Source organism: Centruroides sculpturatus, unplaced genomic scaffold (assembly GCF_000671375.1).
Source record: "Centruroides sculpturatus isolate CEXI.00-Female unplaced genomic scaffold, Cexi_2.0 scaffold706, whole genome shotgun sequence".
Lineage (NCBI taxonomy): Eukaryota > Metazoa > Arthropoda > Arachnida > Scorpiones > Buthidae > Centruroides > Centruroides sculpturatus.
In genome coordinates this window covers 403,807-421,439 of record NW_019385092.1, presented here as the reverse complement: position 1 = coordinate 421,439, position 17,633 = coordinate 403,807, and the positions used below count along the sequence as shown (strand labels likewise).

Below are 17,633 nucleotides of genomic sequence, written 5' to 3'. Positions count from 1 at the left end.
CCAGCGCCTACTATCCGTACGAGTCAGTTAGATTTTACAAATATGTGAGCCGTTCACAGCCCGGCACACGTATTTGTAAAATCTAAGTGACTCGTACAACACGGAATTCATAAAAAACGGAAAAATCAACAGTGTTATAGGGGGTCGACTTGTACACCACTTTCGTGTATATTTAATAATAATAATAATAATAAATGATGTAAAAATCCGCACGGATAACCGAAAACCCGGATAAAACGGACATCCACGGCCATTTTAGATTAAAAATTACGAATATGAAAAAAATTTAATCGTATTCGATCCACATTTCTTCGGATAATCGGGATTCTACTGTATTAAAAACGAACAAACTTTGCAATAAAAAATATAAAAAATCAAAGTTTAGATAGACTATGTTATTTCGCTGTCATTTTGGATGGTAGCCAACATTTCCGCTGACACTTTTAATACATATCCATCATTACTTACATAATTATTCTAAGTAGTTTTTATTATAGACCATATTTTCAGTGTCTGTAGGTGGCACAGACACTGCAATTTTACAGAAAAAAAAAATATATATTCTTTCGTAATCAGTATATACGTATCTATAGTTCAGGAATATCAGCATTTCATCGATCGATCGAGACTTTATAACCTATTATAGGATTTCCTTCTTACATAAAATTAAAAATCCAAAAATAGAGAACTCGTATATATACCCACGTGTGTATAGCCTATATATATATGAAATTTACGTAATTATTTATTATAAAAATCGATAAGCGCAGAAATCTTTTTGAAGAATTATCGATTTTAGATTGTTAAAACACAGTTTTTTTTTCTTTTTAAAATATTGTATACACGTGTATATAATTTTGTTTTTAGGTATGGTTTCGATGCATCACCCTGGAAACGTTGTAACACGTGACGATTTCGCTACTATAACTAAAGAAGTACAGCTTGTGGCTCCTTCGTCCGATATGAACGGTAGTGCAGTCAGTATTACGTTAACGACAGAAGGAATTGAGGATATTAAAGAAGATCAATTCGTTAAGACACCCGTCAAAGTTGTAGTTAGAGAGAGTACCGATTGGATGAAACGCGTTACTTCTGTGGAAAATGAATTTCAGAAACTTACAGAAAGGAGCGTGGAAAATCCCAGTGAGATTTTTCATTACCAACAAAATATTATTAACAATAGCAGTAGCAGTAGTAGCTCTTCGAATTCCATAGAGGACTTGGTTGGTATTAAACAAGATATGGAAATGAAACCCAAGAAGGAAGAAAGTATTAACTGATGTCATTACATTGGACCAATGTAATTTTCTTTTCTATAGATTCTTCTAACATAATTAGATAAGAATTTTGTTTGTACAGAATACAATTATATATATATATACATACATATATAATAATGTTTATTAATAATAAAAATTGTATTTAAATATGCTGGAAATCTTTACATGACAAATATTTTTTTAAATTATTTATGGAGGAAAAGTATACAAAACAATTAAAGAACTTTTTAAAAAAATTTATTTTACCCTTAGAACTTTACAAAAGTATTTGGATGATTTAATTAATTAGTACATAAAATTATAAGTAAATTTCATTATGTTGGGCACTATTTTAAGATTTATAAATGGTAAAAAATGGTAAAAAAAAAAAACTAACTGCATCCTGTTTAATGGAAGAAATATTTAAAATTTGAAATTTAAGCTATTTTTGTGCATTTTTAAATTTAATTTAATTAAAAGAACATAAATATTTATCTTATAAAATTACATTTTTAAAAAAAACCTAATTATATTTTTCACATAGAATATAGGAGAATATTTGGAGTGGGTAGATCTAATGAAAGCAATTATTCCTAACAATGTCTTTCAGTTGCCAGGATTTATAGGTAGTTAGAATGAGTTAAAAATTGACACTTCTTCATTCTGTACAATGAGAAATACATATACGACTGGTTGTTACTTCGATACAAATCAAATTAAGGCCGACTTCGCTTCTGTTAATTACATGCTCTGATAATCGTACTTCTCGGTACTCAGTACAGATAATATTACATATTTAGTTTCCAACTAATCAATATATTTATTGTAATAAAGTTTATTTTTTAAAACAGTGTCACAACAAAAATATCTTCTTAAGAAAAACCCTTAAGGTTTCTTTAGATCTATGTATGACAGGGGTTTTTAACTTGGTCACTAAGGACCTCATATAAGTGATTAATAAATTTTTCTAGGGATCATTTGGAGGTTGGTGGATAAATTTGTGTCTATTACATTTAAAAATTACTGTATACAAAAGTAATATGTATTAATAATTGATACATCTTTAAATTTTATTAAGATAAAACTCAGTTTCAAATTTTGATTTATATTTAATTAAAAATCATAATTAATTCCTATTTGATTTTTAGTTCATTTCATTTGAAATTTATAGAAAGGAGTTGGAAAATTAAATCTAGTTTCAGAAAAGTATCAATAAACAAAAAGAGTTAGGAATTCATGTTCTAAAGAATGAGTACATAAAAATTCTGTATTAAACTTGTTACAATGATAAAGTATAATTTGTCAGTTAAATTTAAATATATATACCTACATCTATATACAGTATATATATATATATAGTACAAATTTTTACAGATTAAGCCATTGTTGTATATGTTTTTTTGTATATAAATGTATGGGTAAAATGGATAAATCAAATATAAAATTAGCAAAAATAAATTTTATAAAATTATATTATTATTATTATTATTATTTAACAAGTGTATTTACACCAATACAAAATATGAAATTAAATCATTTTAATTACAAGTTACTTTATATTAAAAAACATGTACAGACAATTAAAAACAGTTATTATTATTTAAAGGATTTTAAAATGCTGCTTTCATTTTGACTTGATTACAGTATTTGACTAATTAGTTTAAAAAAACAAAACTTTTTAAAATAAGATTCCTGTTTTTATGAAGATAAGATAAAAATTGTAAGATGAATTTGTTGAATGTAATTAAAATATTTTTAAGAAAGGTAATAAAATTAATTCTAGCATACATATTTTAAATAGTTTAATAAAATAATTTTAAAATTTCTTGATTTATTATCAAATTAATATGAAAGTTTTAAAAGAGTATTTAGATATACAATTATATATTATTAGAAAATTTCAAAATTGAGCTAATGCATTTCGACTTAGTAGATATAAAGTAAAACCTCACTTTCTTAAAATAAATAGTACTGTACATTGCTTGCAAGAGCAAATTTTCTTTTATTGATTTATAACACAGTATGTTTTAATCAAACTCATGTTTACAAAAGCATTTATTCATTCATTCATCTATGTTTTTTATTACATTTTGAATGTATATTTATACTAATAATGAAAAAGTATGCCATGATAAATGGCATACTTTTTCATTATTAGTATTTTTTTTCATCAATGTTAAATTCAAGAATTGATGTCGACAGTACTTGTGTAAATGCACAGTTAGTATCATAAGAAAAATATTCAAAAATGTCATAATGAAATGATCATTTTAACATTTTTCTATTGGAAATTAACTTTCTAGAAGACATTATGTTGATAAATTTATTTTTATATTTATTTACATATTTGCTATTTTGAATTTATTAAACAACTTAGAATATTTTTAGCAAATTTTAACTCCTAATGTTTCTTTTCTAAATGTTCCTGTACACAGAAAGTACAATATACAAGGTGTACCAGAAACACGTGATGGTTTTTAGAATAAAATAACACTTCAGGGAAAAACAAATATTTATTACTTTGCACAGATACATACTTTTCAATGGAGAATTAATGTGTATCACTGTGACTTGATAAATGGCCATCATGTCCTGTGAATTAAAATTTAAAAACAATTTGGTATTAAAAGTGAAAAAATATTATTGGACTTCACACCTAATATTGTATAAGCAAAGTTGAGAAAATTATCATCTAGGCGTTAATAACCAACAGCTGGATGTGCCTTCCTTGTGGGTCAACTTATACAACAGATTAAAACAACGTCGCTAGCTCCACATTCTTGCAAAATAATCTATTGCTCATGCGCGTCGGCACCGAGCACGCATCTTTTAAATTCTCTGTTTTTGTTCTATTTTGATTTTATTCCAAAGCTGGTTTGCCGTTGCTGTAATTTGAATTTGAAGGATATTAACTGTTCTTTTAACCTGAAGAAGACAAAAATAGTTTCGTTGAAAGCGCTTGCAATTTGGTATTTCTGGTACATCCTGTATTTACACTTGAAAGAATACACTATGATCCATCAGCTGTGCAAATGCTACAGAAAATTATAAATTGTTTCTTGGAATTTAATAACCTGTCTTGTATTTCACAATCTGAGTTTTTCCTACTTCAATAGTTAAAAATTAGTATTGGTTTAATTCTTAAAAATTAGATAAAATTCATTAAAGTTGCTTTGGCAGTATTGATCTGAATATATCTAATATTGGTGTTTATTTTTAGTCTAAATATCATTGATTTGAATGCAGAAACACATTTCCATCTTTAAATTTGCATTTCCTTAGAGATGTTAGGACATACTCTATTTCAATTTATCAAATCATCATATTTTTAAAGAGATTGTCTAAGTGGTTTTTAAGTTAAGTGAATAATAAATATTATGCATAATTATAATACAATTTAATTATATATTAAAAAACATAGATTGAAATTTTTTAAAATATGTTAGTGAATGATCAATAACCCAAACATATTATTAAAGCAATAAATTATTTATAATCTGATTAGTTTCCAGGTAGAAATTATCAGATTATGATAATTTAACAATAAAGTAACAAATATATCTGATATTTATGAGAAAATTTCAATATTTAGTCATGTTATCAAAGCAGTGACATGTTTAAAATTTTGAACTATTTCTAAATATAATTCAATAATTTGTTGATAAATTGCATTCATGTAAGTACAATTAAAACACAAAAATAAATTGTTTTGAAGAAATTTTAAAATTAACTAAATTTAATTATTAATAAGTAAAACATGTTTTTGTTTCATACTTATTTTTACTTGAATGCAAAACATATTTATTCTTATTAACTATTAATGATTTAATAACTAGCAAATTAATTTAGCAATTTTGCTAAATAGCTTAAATAAGTAATATGAGGGCAGTTTTTTCCAACCTCCAACAGTCCATAAAACAAAGACAAGTGTAAATAACAAAATTCATTTATTACGAAAAGTTAGGTACAAACATGGTTACTTTTTGACATAATCACCATGAGGATTGAGGCATTTGCCCAGGCACAAAATAAGAAGGCCAAAGAAAAAATCATATTAAAACTTTGATTATTTTAGCCTATCATTGTTACATTTATCATAAAGTATCTAGGGCATAATATTTTAAAATGTTATAAATCAAGGGGATGAGTAGTGTCCAAGTTTTATAGTAGCCTATACTTTTCAGAGTCCTAGAGAATAAGTAGGAAAAATTTTGGTGCAGATGGTCAAAAAGTTTAAAAGTGTATAGAGAACAGAAAATATTTTCAAGGTAAACTGGAATGCAAAACAATTATATAATTAACTGGTACTACTGTATACTCTAGAGCAGTGGGTCTCAATTTTTCCGAGACTGAAGAACACCATTTTTATTTTATATTACTTTTTATTACTGGAGAATTAGCATCAATATATTCAAAAACTGATAAGCATTTTTATGTTTATTATTCTGATGAAACAATAAACTAATAAACTTTATTGCATTAAATAAAATAGGAACATGGAATTGTTTAAGAATAAAATAATATAATATAGTACTTTGGAATATATATGAAATAAAAACTTTAAAATGTTTTTAGGGAACACTTGTGGTTAAGAACCATTGCTCTAGAGGAATGCGATTTCATGTTTCATTTCTGCTATTCTATTTCTACATACAAAGAAAAAAACAGATTCAACAGTTCCAATTTCACTTCTGGAACTAGAATAACTCTGCTGATAGTGTTGATTAAAAACTTTCAACACAAAAGACTAATTATGTTTTAAGTGTCTTTTTTACAGAAAATTTGTAGAATCTTAATTTTTTATCACCACCACTGGCAGAAGACACTGTATTTTAACTTTGATCATATTTAGTTCTCTGTACATTAGAGAAAAACTTGTACAATTTTTTTTCGTGAGTTTCTACAATGTTAAAAGTAATAAATTAAGATTTACTTCAATTTATATGACCAATGTAATTTTCAGCACTCCTCCCAATGTCAGCCATTTTTTATGTTCTCATCAGTGGCCATTTAATTAATTAAAATTACTAATAAATTTTTGATTTAAAATAAATCATGAACATATTTTATTAATTTTATTTTTATAAAATCTTTAAAACATTTATGAAAGTCATTTTTTTTATTACAAACTAAATTTATTTATACAAAATTTATAGAATTTTTCTATTGTCATTTCATACTTTTATAAAATGATATATAACAAATTAAAAAATAATAAAAATTACTCNTTGCATTCATTTAAGTACAATTAAAACACAAAAATAAATTGTTTTGAAGAAATTTTAAAATTAACTAAATTTAATTATTAATAAGTAAAACATGTTTTTGTTTCATACTTATTTTTACTTGAATGCAAAACATATTTATTCTTATTAACTATTAATGATTTAATAACTAGCAAATTAATTTAGCAATTTTGCTAAATAGCTTAAATAAGTAATATGAGGGCAGTTTTTGTTCCAACCTCCAACAGTCCATAAAACAAAGACAAGTGTAAATAACAAAATTCATTTATTACCAAAAGTTAGGTACAAACACGGTTACTTTTTGACATAATCACCGTGAGGATTGAGGCATTTGTCCAGCCACAAAATAAGAAGGCCAAAGAAAAAATCATATTAAAACTTTGATTATTTTAGCCTATCATTGTTACATTTATCACAAAGTATCTAGAGGATAATATTTTAAAATGTTATAAATCAAGGGGATGAGTAGAGTGTCCAGGTTTTATGATAGCCTATACTTTTCAGAGTCCTAGAGAATAAGTAGGAAAAAATTTGGTGCAGATAGTCAAAAAGTTTAAAAGTGTATAGAGAACAGACAAAATATTTTCAAGGTAAACTGGAATGCAAAACAATTATATAATGAACTGTATACTCTAGAGCAGTGGTTCTCAATTTTTCTGAGACTGCAGAACACCATTTTTATTTTATATTACTTTTTATTACTGGAGAATTACCATCAATATATTCAAAAATTGATAAGCATTTTTATGTTTACTATTCTGACGAAACAATAAACTAATAAACTTTATTGCATTGAATAAAATAGGAATATGGAATTGTTTAAGAATAAAATAATATATTATAGTACATTGGAATAAATATGAAATAAAAACTTTAAAATGTTTTTAGGGAACACTTGTGTTCCACAGAACACCGATTAGGAACCATTGCTCTAGAGAATTGCTTTAGAGTTTCAATTCTGCTATTCTATTTCTATGTACAAAAAAAAAAAACAGCTTCAACAATTCCAATTTTACTTCTGGAACTGGAATAACTCTGCTGGTAGTGTTGATTAAAAACTTTCAACACAAAAGATTAATTATGTTTTAAGTGTCTTTTTTACAGAAAATTTGAAGAATCTTAATTTTTATCACCACCACTGGCAGAAGACACTGTATTTTAACTTTGATCATATTTAGTTCTCTGTACATTAGAGAAAAACTTGTACAATTTTTTTTCGTGAGTTTCTACAATGTTAAAAGTAATAAATTAAGATTTACTTCAATTTATATGACCAATGTAATTTTCAGCACTCCTCCCAATGTCAGCCATTTTTTATGTTCTCATCAGTGGCCATTTAATTAATTAAAATTACTAATAAATTTTTGATTTAAAATAAATCATGAACATATTTTATTAATTTTATTTTTATAAAATCTTTAAAACATTTATGAAAGTCATTTTTTTTATTACAAACTAAATTTATTTATACAAAATTTATAGAATTTTTCTATTGTCATTTCATACTTTTATAAAATGATATATAACAAATTAAAAAATAATAAAAATTACTCAATAAAAAAAATATGATCCTTAACAATTACAAGCATAATATGATATATCTTTAAAATTATTTTACAAAATTATTGCCGAATGGATTATTTTTCAAAATAATTATAGCACCAAACAGTTCTTCGCAGAAGTCCAAGCGATAGACTATATAAAATGAAATCTTATTGAAACTTACATTATTTTTCTACGTTTTATCAAATGACAGAAGTTAAGACACCATAATTTGTAAGGAACCAAGTCCGAGCATTATTTTATTTTACTTTTATTTTGCTTTTATTATATTTTTGTTTGGGGCTTATGTTTAGTTATAACGACGTTTCCTCACCCAACACCCTAGAACGTACTAAAAAGAGAAGATAACATAAACCAACTCACCGACGACGAAACGAAAGCGCCATAGCTAGAGCTCGCACCCACGTGCACGCCCGAGCGGCAGAATTGTTAGTCCGCACCGAAGGGGGGGAAAACACCCCGTAGACTTTTAGGAACTTGTATAACCTTAAACGAAAACATCCCGATAATTGTTCAAGAAATGCTGTAAAAGGTTTACAAAGTATTGTCGAGAATTACGCTACCAGATAACTACGAAAAACTAAAATGTTACGTGCAGATATGTAAATGAGGAGAGTGTCTCCAGTAGAACTTGTGACGTCACCTCAGACTATAAGTACGGCAGCTCGAGTGAAGATGACAGAGGTGAGCTCCTGAACCGAAAGCGTTGGTCTGCTGGTAGCAGTGAACAAGGTGTCAAATAGGAAATCCTAGTAGGAGATTGAAGGTTCGAGTTTGATTTGAAAAGAGGAAAGTCTTGAGTAGAGGAAAAGGTTCCGAGTATTAATTGAGGTGACGGTTAGGCTTGATAGTTGTAAGAGAATTTGTATCTAAGTTAAGAATTGAATTTTGTTTTGTCGGAATTCCAAGGGGAATAGTTCTAAGTTAGAATAAGACTTAAGTTTGTCGGGTTGATTTCTGATTTGATTTTTTTATCTAATAAATTTGTTGTTTGTTTATAAATCTTGTACATAGTATTTGTTAGACTTGATTAAACATTTGTTATTGAGATTTTTTGGTGACTAATTGTCCTTAATTTATTTCGGTGCATGCTAAAAGTCCAGGCCTGGCAACTAACAAACGCGAACCCGCGTAAAGTACCCGTTAGGTCCTGGCTCTTTAGGAAAAATTCGTTTTAGAGCAACAAACTAAATATAGTACTTTACAAATTTAATTATATATTTATTATTTATTAAACAATAAAATTAACACTTTTATAATTAAAACAAATAAACAAGCTGAATTTTTAGTCAATAAAAACAAAATGGCTTCTTAATAGCCTGATGATGTGACTGTAAAATATAATTTTTTGGGGTTTTTTCCTCGCGTTTCCACAGAATGATAGTAATTAAGTCTTTCATCATGTCTTTCGTGTCCTTGATGGCTATCATGAGTAACTGACACAAAGGTATTAAAAATACACATTGTTTATGTTTTCAATTAATAAATAACTTTCAAAATTTTGCTTTCCATCTTGTTCACTTGATCTTTCATTTTTTCTATTTTCATTTGCTCTTGCCCCTTCTTTAATTGTACACTCTCTTCGTTCAACCTCTATCTCTCTCTCTTGAATTGCATGCTCTTTTCGTTCAACCTCTATCTCTTTCTCTTGAATTGCATGCTTTTTTCGTTCAACCTCTATCTCTTTCTCTTGAATTGCATGCTTTTTCCGTTCAACCTCTCTCTCTCTTGCTTCGTTCGCTTGCTCCCTTTCTTCGTTTTCTCGCCCAACATCTTACAAAGAGAGCAAGCAAATGTACGAAGGGAGCAAGTAAATATACAAAGGGTGTATATTTACTTGCTCCCTTCGTACATTTGCTTGCTCTCTTTGTAAATTAACACTTTCTTCACTGGCTCTTTGTTTACTCACTTGCGCTCCTTGTTCATTCACACTTTCTTCATTTGGTGTTTCTCTTTTACTATTTCTTTGTTCAAATCTTTTTAGTATATCCCGTCTTAATTGATTCTGTTCTTTCTTTTTATGCAACCTTTCATCACGCTCATGTGTCATTTCATTGTTTCTTTTTCTTTGGCTCTCCCTATTTTCTTGTCTTTGACTTTCAATCTTGTCTAACCAATCCATCTTTTTCTGTCAGTATTAATGAGATTTCACAATTGATTAGTATTGATAAAGTTTGGATTATTTTTTTAAATCAAAAAGTTGTATCTAAGCAATTATAAGAATTATACTAAAATTTTACTACTAATAGAGGAGAAGGTGGTATTATGGAACCCCATTTTCATTTTAGTGAATTGTAAGCAAAGTATCATAACTACACCCACATTTTTTTTGCGAAAAGTACTGGTAACTATTAAACTAACTATTCCTAATTGGATTTTTTGCTAGTGTAACTATAAGTATAGTTTTTGAAGGCTTTTGTACAAAAAGTCAGAAAGTAGGCTTAGAGAAAATCGGGTGGTAATATGGAACTTTACTGTATGTTTTCAAAAAATGCCTTAATGTATCCAAAAACAAATAGGAAAGTACAAAAAATGTTAAATAATTATAAATTATTTACTCCAATGTATTTTATCAAAAAAAATGCTTTTATAATAGAAAAATATGACCTCCATCAACAATATATATTCCAGCAGCTGTTTTTCGATATTCTCAGGAAGAATTGGCTTTCTGCCTAATATCTTTTTCACAAATTGCTCCGGAGGAATGTCTGCTTGCAAATAGAGAGTTTGGAGGAGATGGGGTTCATATTAAAAGCACCAATGGGGTCCATTTTAAAAGCATCAATGGAATCGCCATCTTGAATTAACTTATGTCTGTCAAGACCAAATTTTAAAAAACGCGAACATCACAGAGATTAATATGTACCCCTAAGTCTCTGGAATGGAATACATGCACCCAGAGCCGTAACTAGGCAGATGCAACAGGTGCACCTGCACAGGGCCCACTTGGAAGGGGGACCCAAACTGCTGTTCACAAGAAATTATATAGTATTTTTAAATTTTAAATTTTTCTGCTTTTTACAGTGCGGTTTTTCGATTACATTTCGCCCTACTTAGACCCTAGATGTCTGCTCATCAGTGTTTTCAACTGTGGCGACTTTTAGAGATACATAGAGAGGTAGCGGAGACCGCAGACAAATCAGCCAAAAGTAGCGACTTTTGAGATTTTTAAATTTATTTTTTGAGAAATTTAAATTTATGTTCATAGTTTTCAAATTTACAGATTTTTCTCTACTTTATAGAGCTCTCTGACAACTACTAATATTATTACAATATACAAAACTGTATTTCTAGATTTTTCTACAGTGTGCAGAGCTAGAAATCTGTAAAGGTAACATTTTGTAACAAAAATAAATCTGCCCGAGAATTTTTTTTAAAATTACTAAATTGAAAACGGTAACTCCTGAATAAAATCTTAGTCTTGAGGTTGTAAAAGGCGTGCAGAAATTCTGACATCATTTTTTGCATTATAGTGGTACGCATATGTGGTGTATACCTGAATGACAGATTAAGCGGTAAGCGAACTATGCGGGCGCGTAGTCCCGAAGGGACTCCTGCAGTCTTTAAAATGCTACTGTAAAAAGGGATTCCGAAAATGCAGAAGATAGAAATAGTCCAGAAAAACGCTTCGATATATATAGATACATGGAAGTAATAAATGATATAACTTTATTGCCAACAATATTAACAGATGCTATTATTGATCATATTCTTAATACAAACCAAAAAGTATAGAAAAAGAATTTCTTAATAAACGAAAAAAAAAAAAAAGAATTAAGATAATGGAAATAGACAAAACACCAGATGAATGAAGTAACTTGACACCCGAAAAATTATTTAAAATACAAATTTACAGTGTTCTTGACACTCTATTGTGTCAAATAGATTGGTGTTATGAAAAAAATGAAAACTATCTGTGACGATTTTTGCTTTCTCTGTGGCTCGTCTTTACAACACATGAGCGTTGCTGATTTAAAAAATCGGCTGCAGATCTCGCAATTAAATATAGCAAAGATTTAAAAACGTATGAATTCACAAGTGAAATTGAAAGTTTTAATATTGAAGTAACGACTCTTATACAAAATATAGAAACTGCATATCCACTTAATATTCTACAGCAATGATTCTCAAACTTTTTCGATCCACCGCCCCCTTTGTTCCATTATACCCAATGCTCCCTAACCCATTTTCTCTTGTGTGAGAAAGGATTGGAAATATTGTTAGGAAAACTTTTCTATGAATCTGACACTTTGTGCCCTTACCGTACATTGTTCTCAACATCTGGAAACCATTAAACACAATGTTTCCTCTTATCAGTTTAACAGAGGAAAGGTAACAGCTTTCAGTGACCCCAATTTTGCCTTTGGTCACTGTTCAATACCCTACCTCCAGCGCCCCCTAGATTTACTCATCACCCACAACAGGGCGTTATTGCCCACTTTGAGAAACGCTGTTCTATAGGCTCTTCATGATTTTGGTTTAATTGAGTCTTACCCAAATATCAATGTTGCTCTTCGAATATTTCTAACTCTTCCCGTTTCTATTGCTTTGTGCGAGAGAAGTTCTAGCAAGTTAAACTTAACAAAAAATTATTTAAGATCAACTATCGGACAAGAACGATTATCCAATATTTCTATTATTTCAATAGAATACAATATCGTTAAAAATATTAATTATGGTGGTGTAATTAATGAATTTGCTGAAATGAAAGCCAGAAAAATTCAGTTAAAATAAATCTTATTTGTTTTATTATTTTCCCAAAACCAAATAAATTAAGGGGCCTAAATGCAAATTCTTGCACAGGGCACAGGAATGGCTAGTTACGGCTCTGCATGCAGCAGTGAACCTACACGATTTATATTTTTAAAATAAATAAATTCAAGTAGCATTCAAACTTTCAAATTTTGAAAAGCACAAATTTGCTGATTCACTACGGACAAACGTTTAACTGAAGTGAAATGGGTTTTCCCCTTGCTATGGATGTCTGCCTAGTTCAGTTCAGCCACAATCGGCTACAGTTCGCCTTTATTATCAGTTTGAAATGGAGTGGTTCCATAATACCACCTTTTCCTGTACTAAAATTATAATTAATACTATAAATTTAAAATCTAAGCTTTATCAGTCTAAATACTGTAGAGATAGAGTACATAATTGATAAAATATATTTATCTTTAATAGATTACATATTATAATCAATTTTAAGCCAATAATTTTGTGGCTAAATTGTTGTTTTAATATTTGTACCGTACGTTTATATTAATAGAAATCCCCGATGCATTAAAACCCCATTATTTCGAAACTCAAGGGACCGAAAAACACGACTTCGAATTATCCGAACTTCTTTTCGAATTGAATTTTTTTTTTGTAATTCTCGAATAAAATCATGACATTATCTTATATAATTTCACCCATTAGCCTTATCAATGGCTAAAGCTAGGTGTAAGCTATTCTATCGTTAATATGCAGATGTGTATTTAATCGACTTTGGAATTATTGAAACAATAGATTTTTGCGGAAAATGTCCAAAATAATTAAATGCAAAACATATTTTTTCCATAACCTCCTAACAAACTTGTATAAAATACAAAGATAGTTCAAACACTGCAAAACTGGAATAAAATATGTCATAAAAAACGCAAGCCTCTAAACCTTACAAATGAAATTCCAGCATCCCTCTTCTACTCCAGGAATGCCAAAACTTCCAGGAGTAGGTATGATCAGGTCAATTCCAAGGTCATTGGGGGATATGTAATTATATGATGAAAAAAATTCGTATAAAATCAAATGTTTGTATTAAAAATATGAAAACCAATAATTCTAATACGGAAGTATGTGTACTTTTGTTTGATATATTATTTATCTGCTTATATTTTGTATTATTTTTTTAAAAAAATTCGTATTTTATTGTTTATGTTAATGATCTGTAAATTAATTGCAATTTTATTTAATGTAGGGGTTTCCAAAGTGGTCGATATCGACCCCTTGGGGTCGATAAAGAGTTCTCCAGGGGTCAATTAATACATCAGGGTCGAAAGGGGGTCGATTAATACCAAAGAGGATTAATTAAACTATCTAGGAAAAAAAATAAAATATTCCAATAAAAATTCGAAATACGGATATGATCAACATCACTGACTATCCTAGTTATAACTTGAGTTTTGCCTTAGCCTACGCCGCTTTAAGCATGTGTTACTCTGTTTTCATGCATCTGGCAACTGTACTAGTGTTGCAAACATGTTACGAACGCTGGTAGTTCATTATACACAGACATATGTTGCACTGTTACACTCTAGTAGTGTTGTCACTCTAAGTATTTTATATCTAAATGTAGATATTTTGTCCTTTAAAGAGAAAATATCACAATATATCGAAAATCATTAATATAGTACAGAAGCGTTTGCGAGGAAAAAACGTTACAATTGTTCAAGCTTGAACAATCATTATGGCCTTTTGAGTAAAAATGGAGCTATTTAAATCTTCACTGGCACGATTTGATTTTAAGTATTTTTCAAACTCGCGAGTACTAAAAGAAAATGAAAAGATTTCTGACCGTTATTTGGAGATATATATTAAACATCGTGATAAATTAAGAGAACACTTTAAAGCACGTTTCGAAGACTTGGAGAATATGCATGTTCCCGAATGGTTTGCTAATCCATTTGATGTAAAAGTAGATAATGAAGGTAGTGAACCTGGCTTAGAAGATAAACTGATTAAAATATGTGTAGATTTCGAAGCTAAAGCGTTGTTTAAAAATAAAAACCTCGGTGAATTTTGGAGCAATAACAATATTGCCCTAAATATCCTGAGCTCAGAGCAGAAGCCAAACCTTTCTTACTCGCATTCCCAACTTCATACGTGGTTGAAGCTGGTTTAACCACGCGAATGCAATTTTGACAAAACAGAGGAACGGATTGAACTTGGAAAACCGTGGTGATTTGCGACTAAAACTTATCAATTTTCAACCGAATATCAATAATCTTGCTGCTTCTCTTCGGACACATCAATCCCACTCATATCAACTTTTTTAAGAAAAAGGCATGTTAACATATTTTTAAGGCATTCAGTATTAGTCGCAAAATGACAGTAAGAGGTTTTATTCATCCAATATAACTTATGTTATGTTTTCAAAGATAAGTGTGTATTTTACGTATTATGATACGTACGGTTTAAGAACTATAGGCAAATTTCCATCTATCCATAATTTTGCTATTATTTTTTAAGATTATAAATTCGTGGAAAATATCTCCTTTTTCTGTTAACGTTATTGGGTGGATTTTATAAGATATGGGAACTATAAATTCTTTGTTGGATTGTTATGCAGATTCTCCTTATCGCTTAACATCAGAAATGCAAAAATGATTTAATGTTTTTGTTAAATACTTAATCTGGGGGTCGATAAAAAAGCAAATATTGTATAAAGGGGTCGATGGGATAAAAAGTTTGGGGACCGCTAATCTAATGTAATTAAATTGTAAGTCTGGTTTATGTATTAATTGATAGTATACTATTAATTCTATGTTATATTAAAGTATTAGTTTATTACATTCATCGTAAATTATTTTAATTTTAATTTCTATAAATCTAAGACCTTGGTGGAGGTGCACACTGGACGGCGGATCCACACAAACTGTGTCACGTGACCCTATTTCTACGTCACTCTGTCACGTGACTAGGTCTCTGACGCGTTTCCGTGTAGCTTTTCTTGTCGCGGAAGAATCCGTTCTCTTTGCACTAATCACGTGATAGAGCAAACGACTTATTAACACGTGATTAACTCTTTTGTCGTGTCGAACAGCTCGCGGTCTACAGTTTGACAATGTTTGATAGTTACGCTTCCGTAACGTCGTAACGTTCTACAGTATATCCAAATTCCAAGTTAATATTTGACAACGACGATTTATTTATTTATTTTAACTCCGTAAAAACTGAACAAATGAAATAATAAATAATAATTGAGTTACTTTAAAATTCAGATTAAATGCTTAAATTTAATATTTAAATTTAAAATATGAATGTAGAAAAAGAATGAAACAATTTTTAGCTTCTTGGTAAAAAAGACATTTGTTGTTTGTAATGTTTCTATAGGGAGCCCTTCAATTGATAGATGAGTGAATTTGTGATAAACATCTTATTAAGAACACTGACAATAGATTGTATAAAACTATTCTCTACATTTATTAATTTAACTACAAGACAATTGTAAATTATATTTTCAATAAACATTTCAATTCTGCATCAATAGATCTGCTAATTGATTACGTTTTACTTCTGCAGCTGTACGATTTCTTGTAATTGGGTCTTCTGCAGGTTCATTATAATCATCAACAAATGCATCCTCTGTACAGTCAATATCACCTTGATTAATGCATAAATTGTGCAATATACATGATGTCATTACGACTTTTGACATTGATGAAATGTTTTCCATGTCCAAATATTTCAGACGACGGAATCGCCCTTTTAGCAGACCTATGGTTTGTTCTACCACAACTCTGATAGAACTGTGTCTTCTGTTAAAATTTTTCTGTTTTACAGTAAGATTACCATAATCTTTATATGGTACAATTAAAAATGTATCTAATGGATACGCTGAATCTCCAAGTAAATAATACTTATCTCCTAAATACCTTGAAGATTCGTTTAAAAACCTATTATAAATAGGGCTCTGCTGCCAAACCCGAGAATCATTGGCACTACCAGGCCAACCAACAAATGCATCAATAATTCGCATTTCAGAATCACAAATTATTTGCAACAGGATAGAGTGCCTTCCTTTCCTGTTGTAATAACTCTGGCTGTCTTCCTTTGGAGCTTTTATATATATGTGTGTTCCATCAACACACCCAATTACTCCAGGCAATGAAACAGAACGTAATTCTTCAAACTTAAAAACTGTTCTTTCCAAGTTATCATTTGGCCATGTAATAAACTTGCCAATCATACGACACATTTTTTGGCAGAAGTCTATAAAGATTGTGTGTGCATGACCTTTATTGACACCAAATCTGTCTCCAATACCTCTAAATGATTCTTGGTTAGCAAGAGTCCAAATACTCAATAATACTTCCTTTGTAGAAGAAATAAGAGGTCGTCCTTTTTTTACTTTCATTTCTCTCTTTGAATTTAATAATTTTATAACTTCCTATAAAAAATAAACGCATTATCAGTTAATTTAGAAATTAATAGAAAATTTAGCTTATTTTAAGTTAAAAACTTACTTCTGTTGAACTTTTTGTGAGTCTAAAATGAGATTTGAAGTCATCCATAGAATATGAAGGTACGACTTCTTCAACGTAATTTCGTATCTTCTGTCGCTTAGATTTTTTACGTTCATTGGAAACAGCGATGCCAACCATTAAATTTTCATACCTCCTTTTTTTATTCTTTTGTAATTCTTTAAATAATATGTTACTTTCTAAAACTGAAATCAGCGAACAAGGGACAGCGTCCATTTTGCTTCAGCGACAAGCGTTTGTAAAATGCCGTGCAGCGACATGCAGCGGTTGCTGCTCGTGACGTCATTTACGCTACATTTTCGCTGCATAAAAAAAACGCGGCCAAA

The 17,633-nt window shown here is 29.3% G+C and overlaps 2 protein-coding genes and 1 long non-coding RNA gene across 3 annotated transcripts in view; 1 reads left to right on the top strand and 2 right to left on the bottom strand.

Annotated features, from left to right (window-relative positions):
* The window catches only part of LOC111634578, a 3,378-nt gene extending 1,949 nt beyond the window's left edge, over positions 1-1,429 (top strand). Inside the window, exon 2 of the mRNA XM_023379380.1 lies at positions 868-1,429. Coding sequence (XP_023235148.1) covers positions 868-1,280 — 413 coding nt within the window. The 3' untranslated portion in view covers positions 1,281-1,429. The remainder of the gene's footprint in view (positions 1-867) is intronic.
* Positions 1,430-9,593: 8,164 nt separating this feature from the next.
* LOC111634580 lies at positions 9,594-9,902 on the bottom strand. The gene is made up of 2 exons (XR_002758246.1): positions 9,786-9,902; positions 9,594-9,743 (listed from the first exon to the last, which is right to left on the bottom strand). It is a non-coding gene; the product is annotated as an uncharacterized LOC111634580 (long non-coding RNA).
* A 6,191-nt stretch (positions 9,903-16,093) lies between these two features.
* Positions 16,094-17,349, bottom strand: LOC111634577 (protein ALP1-like). Its single transcript, XM_023379379.1, has 2 exons — positions 17,290-17,349; positions 16,094-17,213 (listed from the first exon to the last, which is right to left on the bottom strand). Exons 1-2 carry the CDS (start codon positions 17,335-17,337, stop codon positions 16,296-16,298), a joined length of 966 nt encoding a protein of 321 aa, XP_023235147.1. The 5' UTR covers positions 17,338-17,349; the 3' UTR covers positions 16,094-16,295.
* Positions 17,350-17,633: the final 284 nt, after the last annotated feature.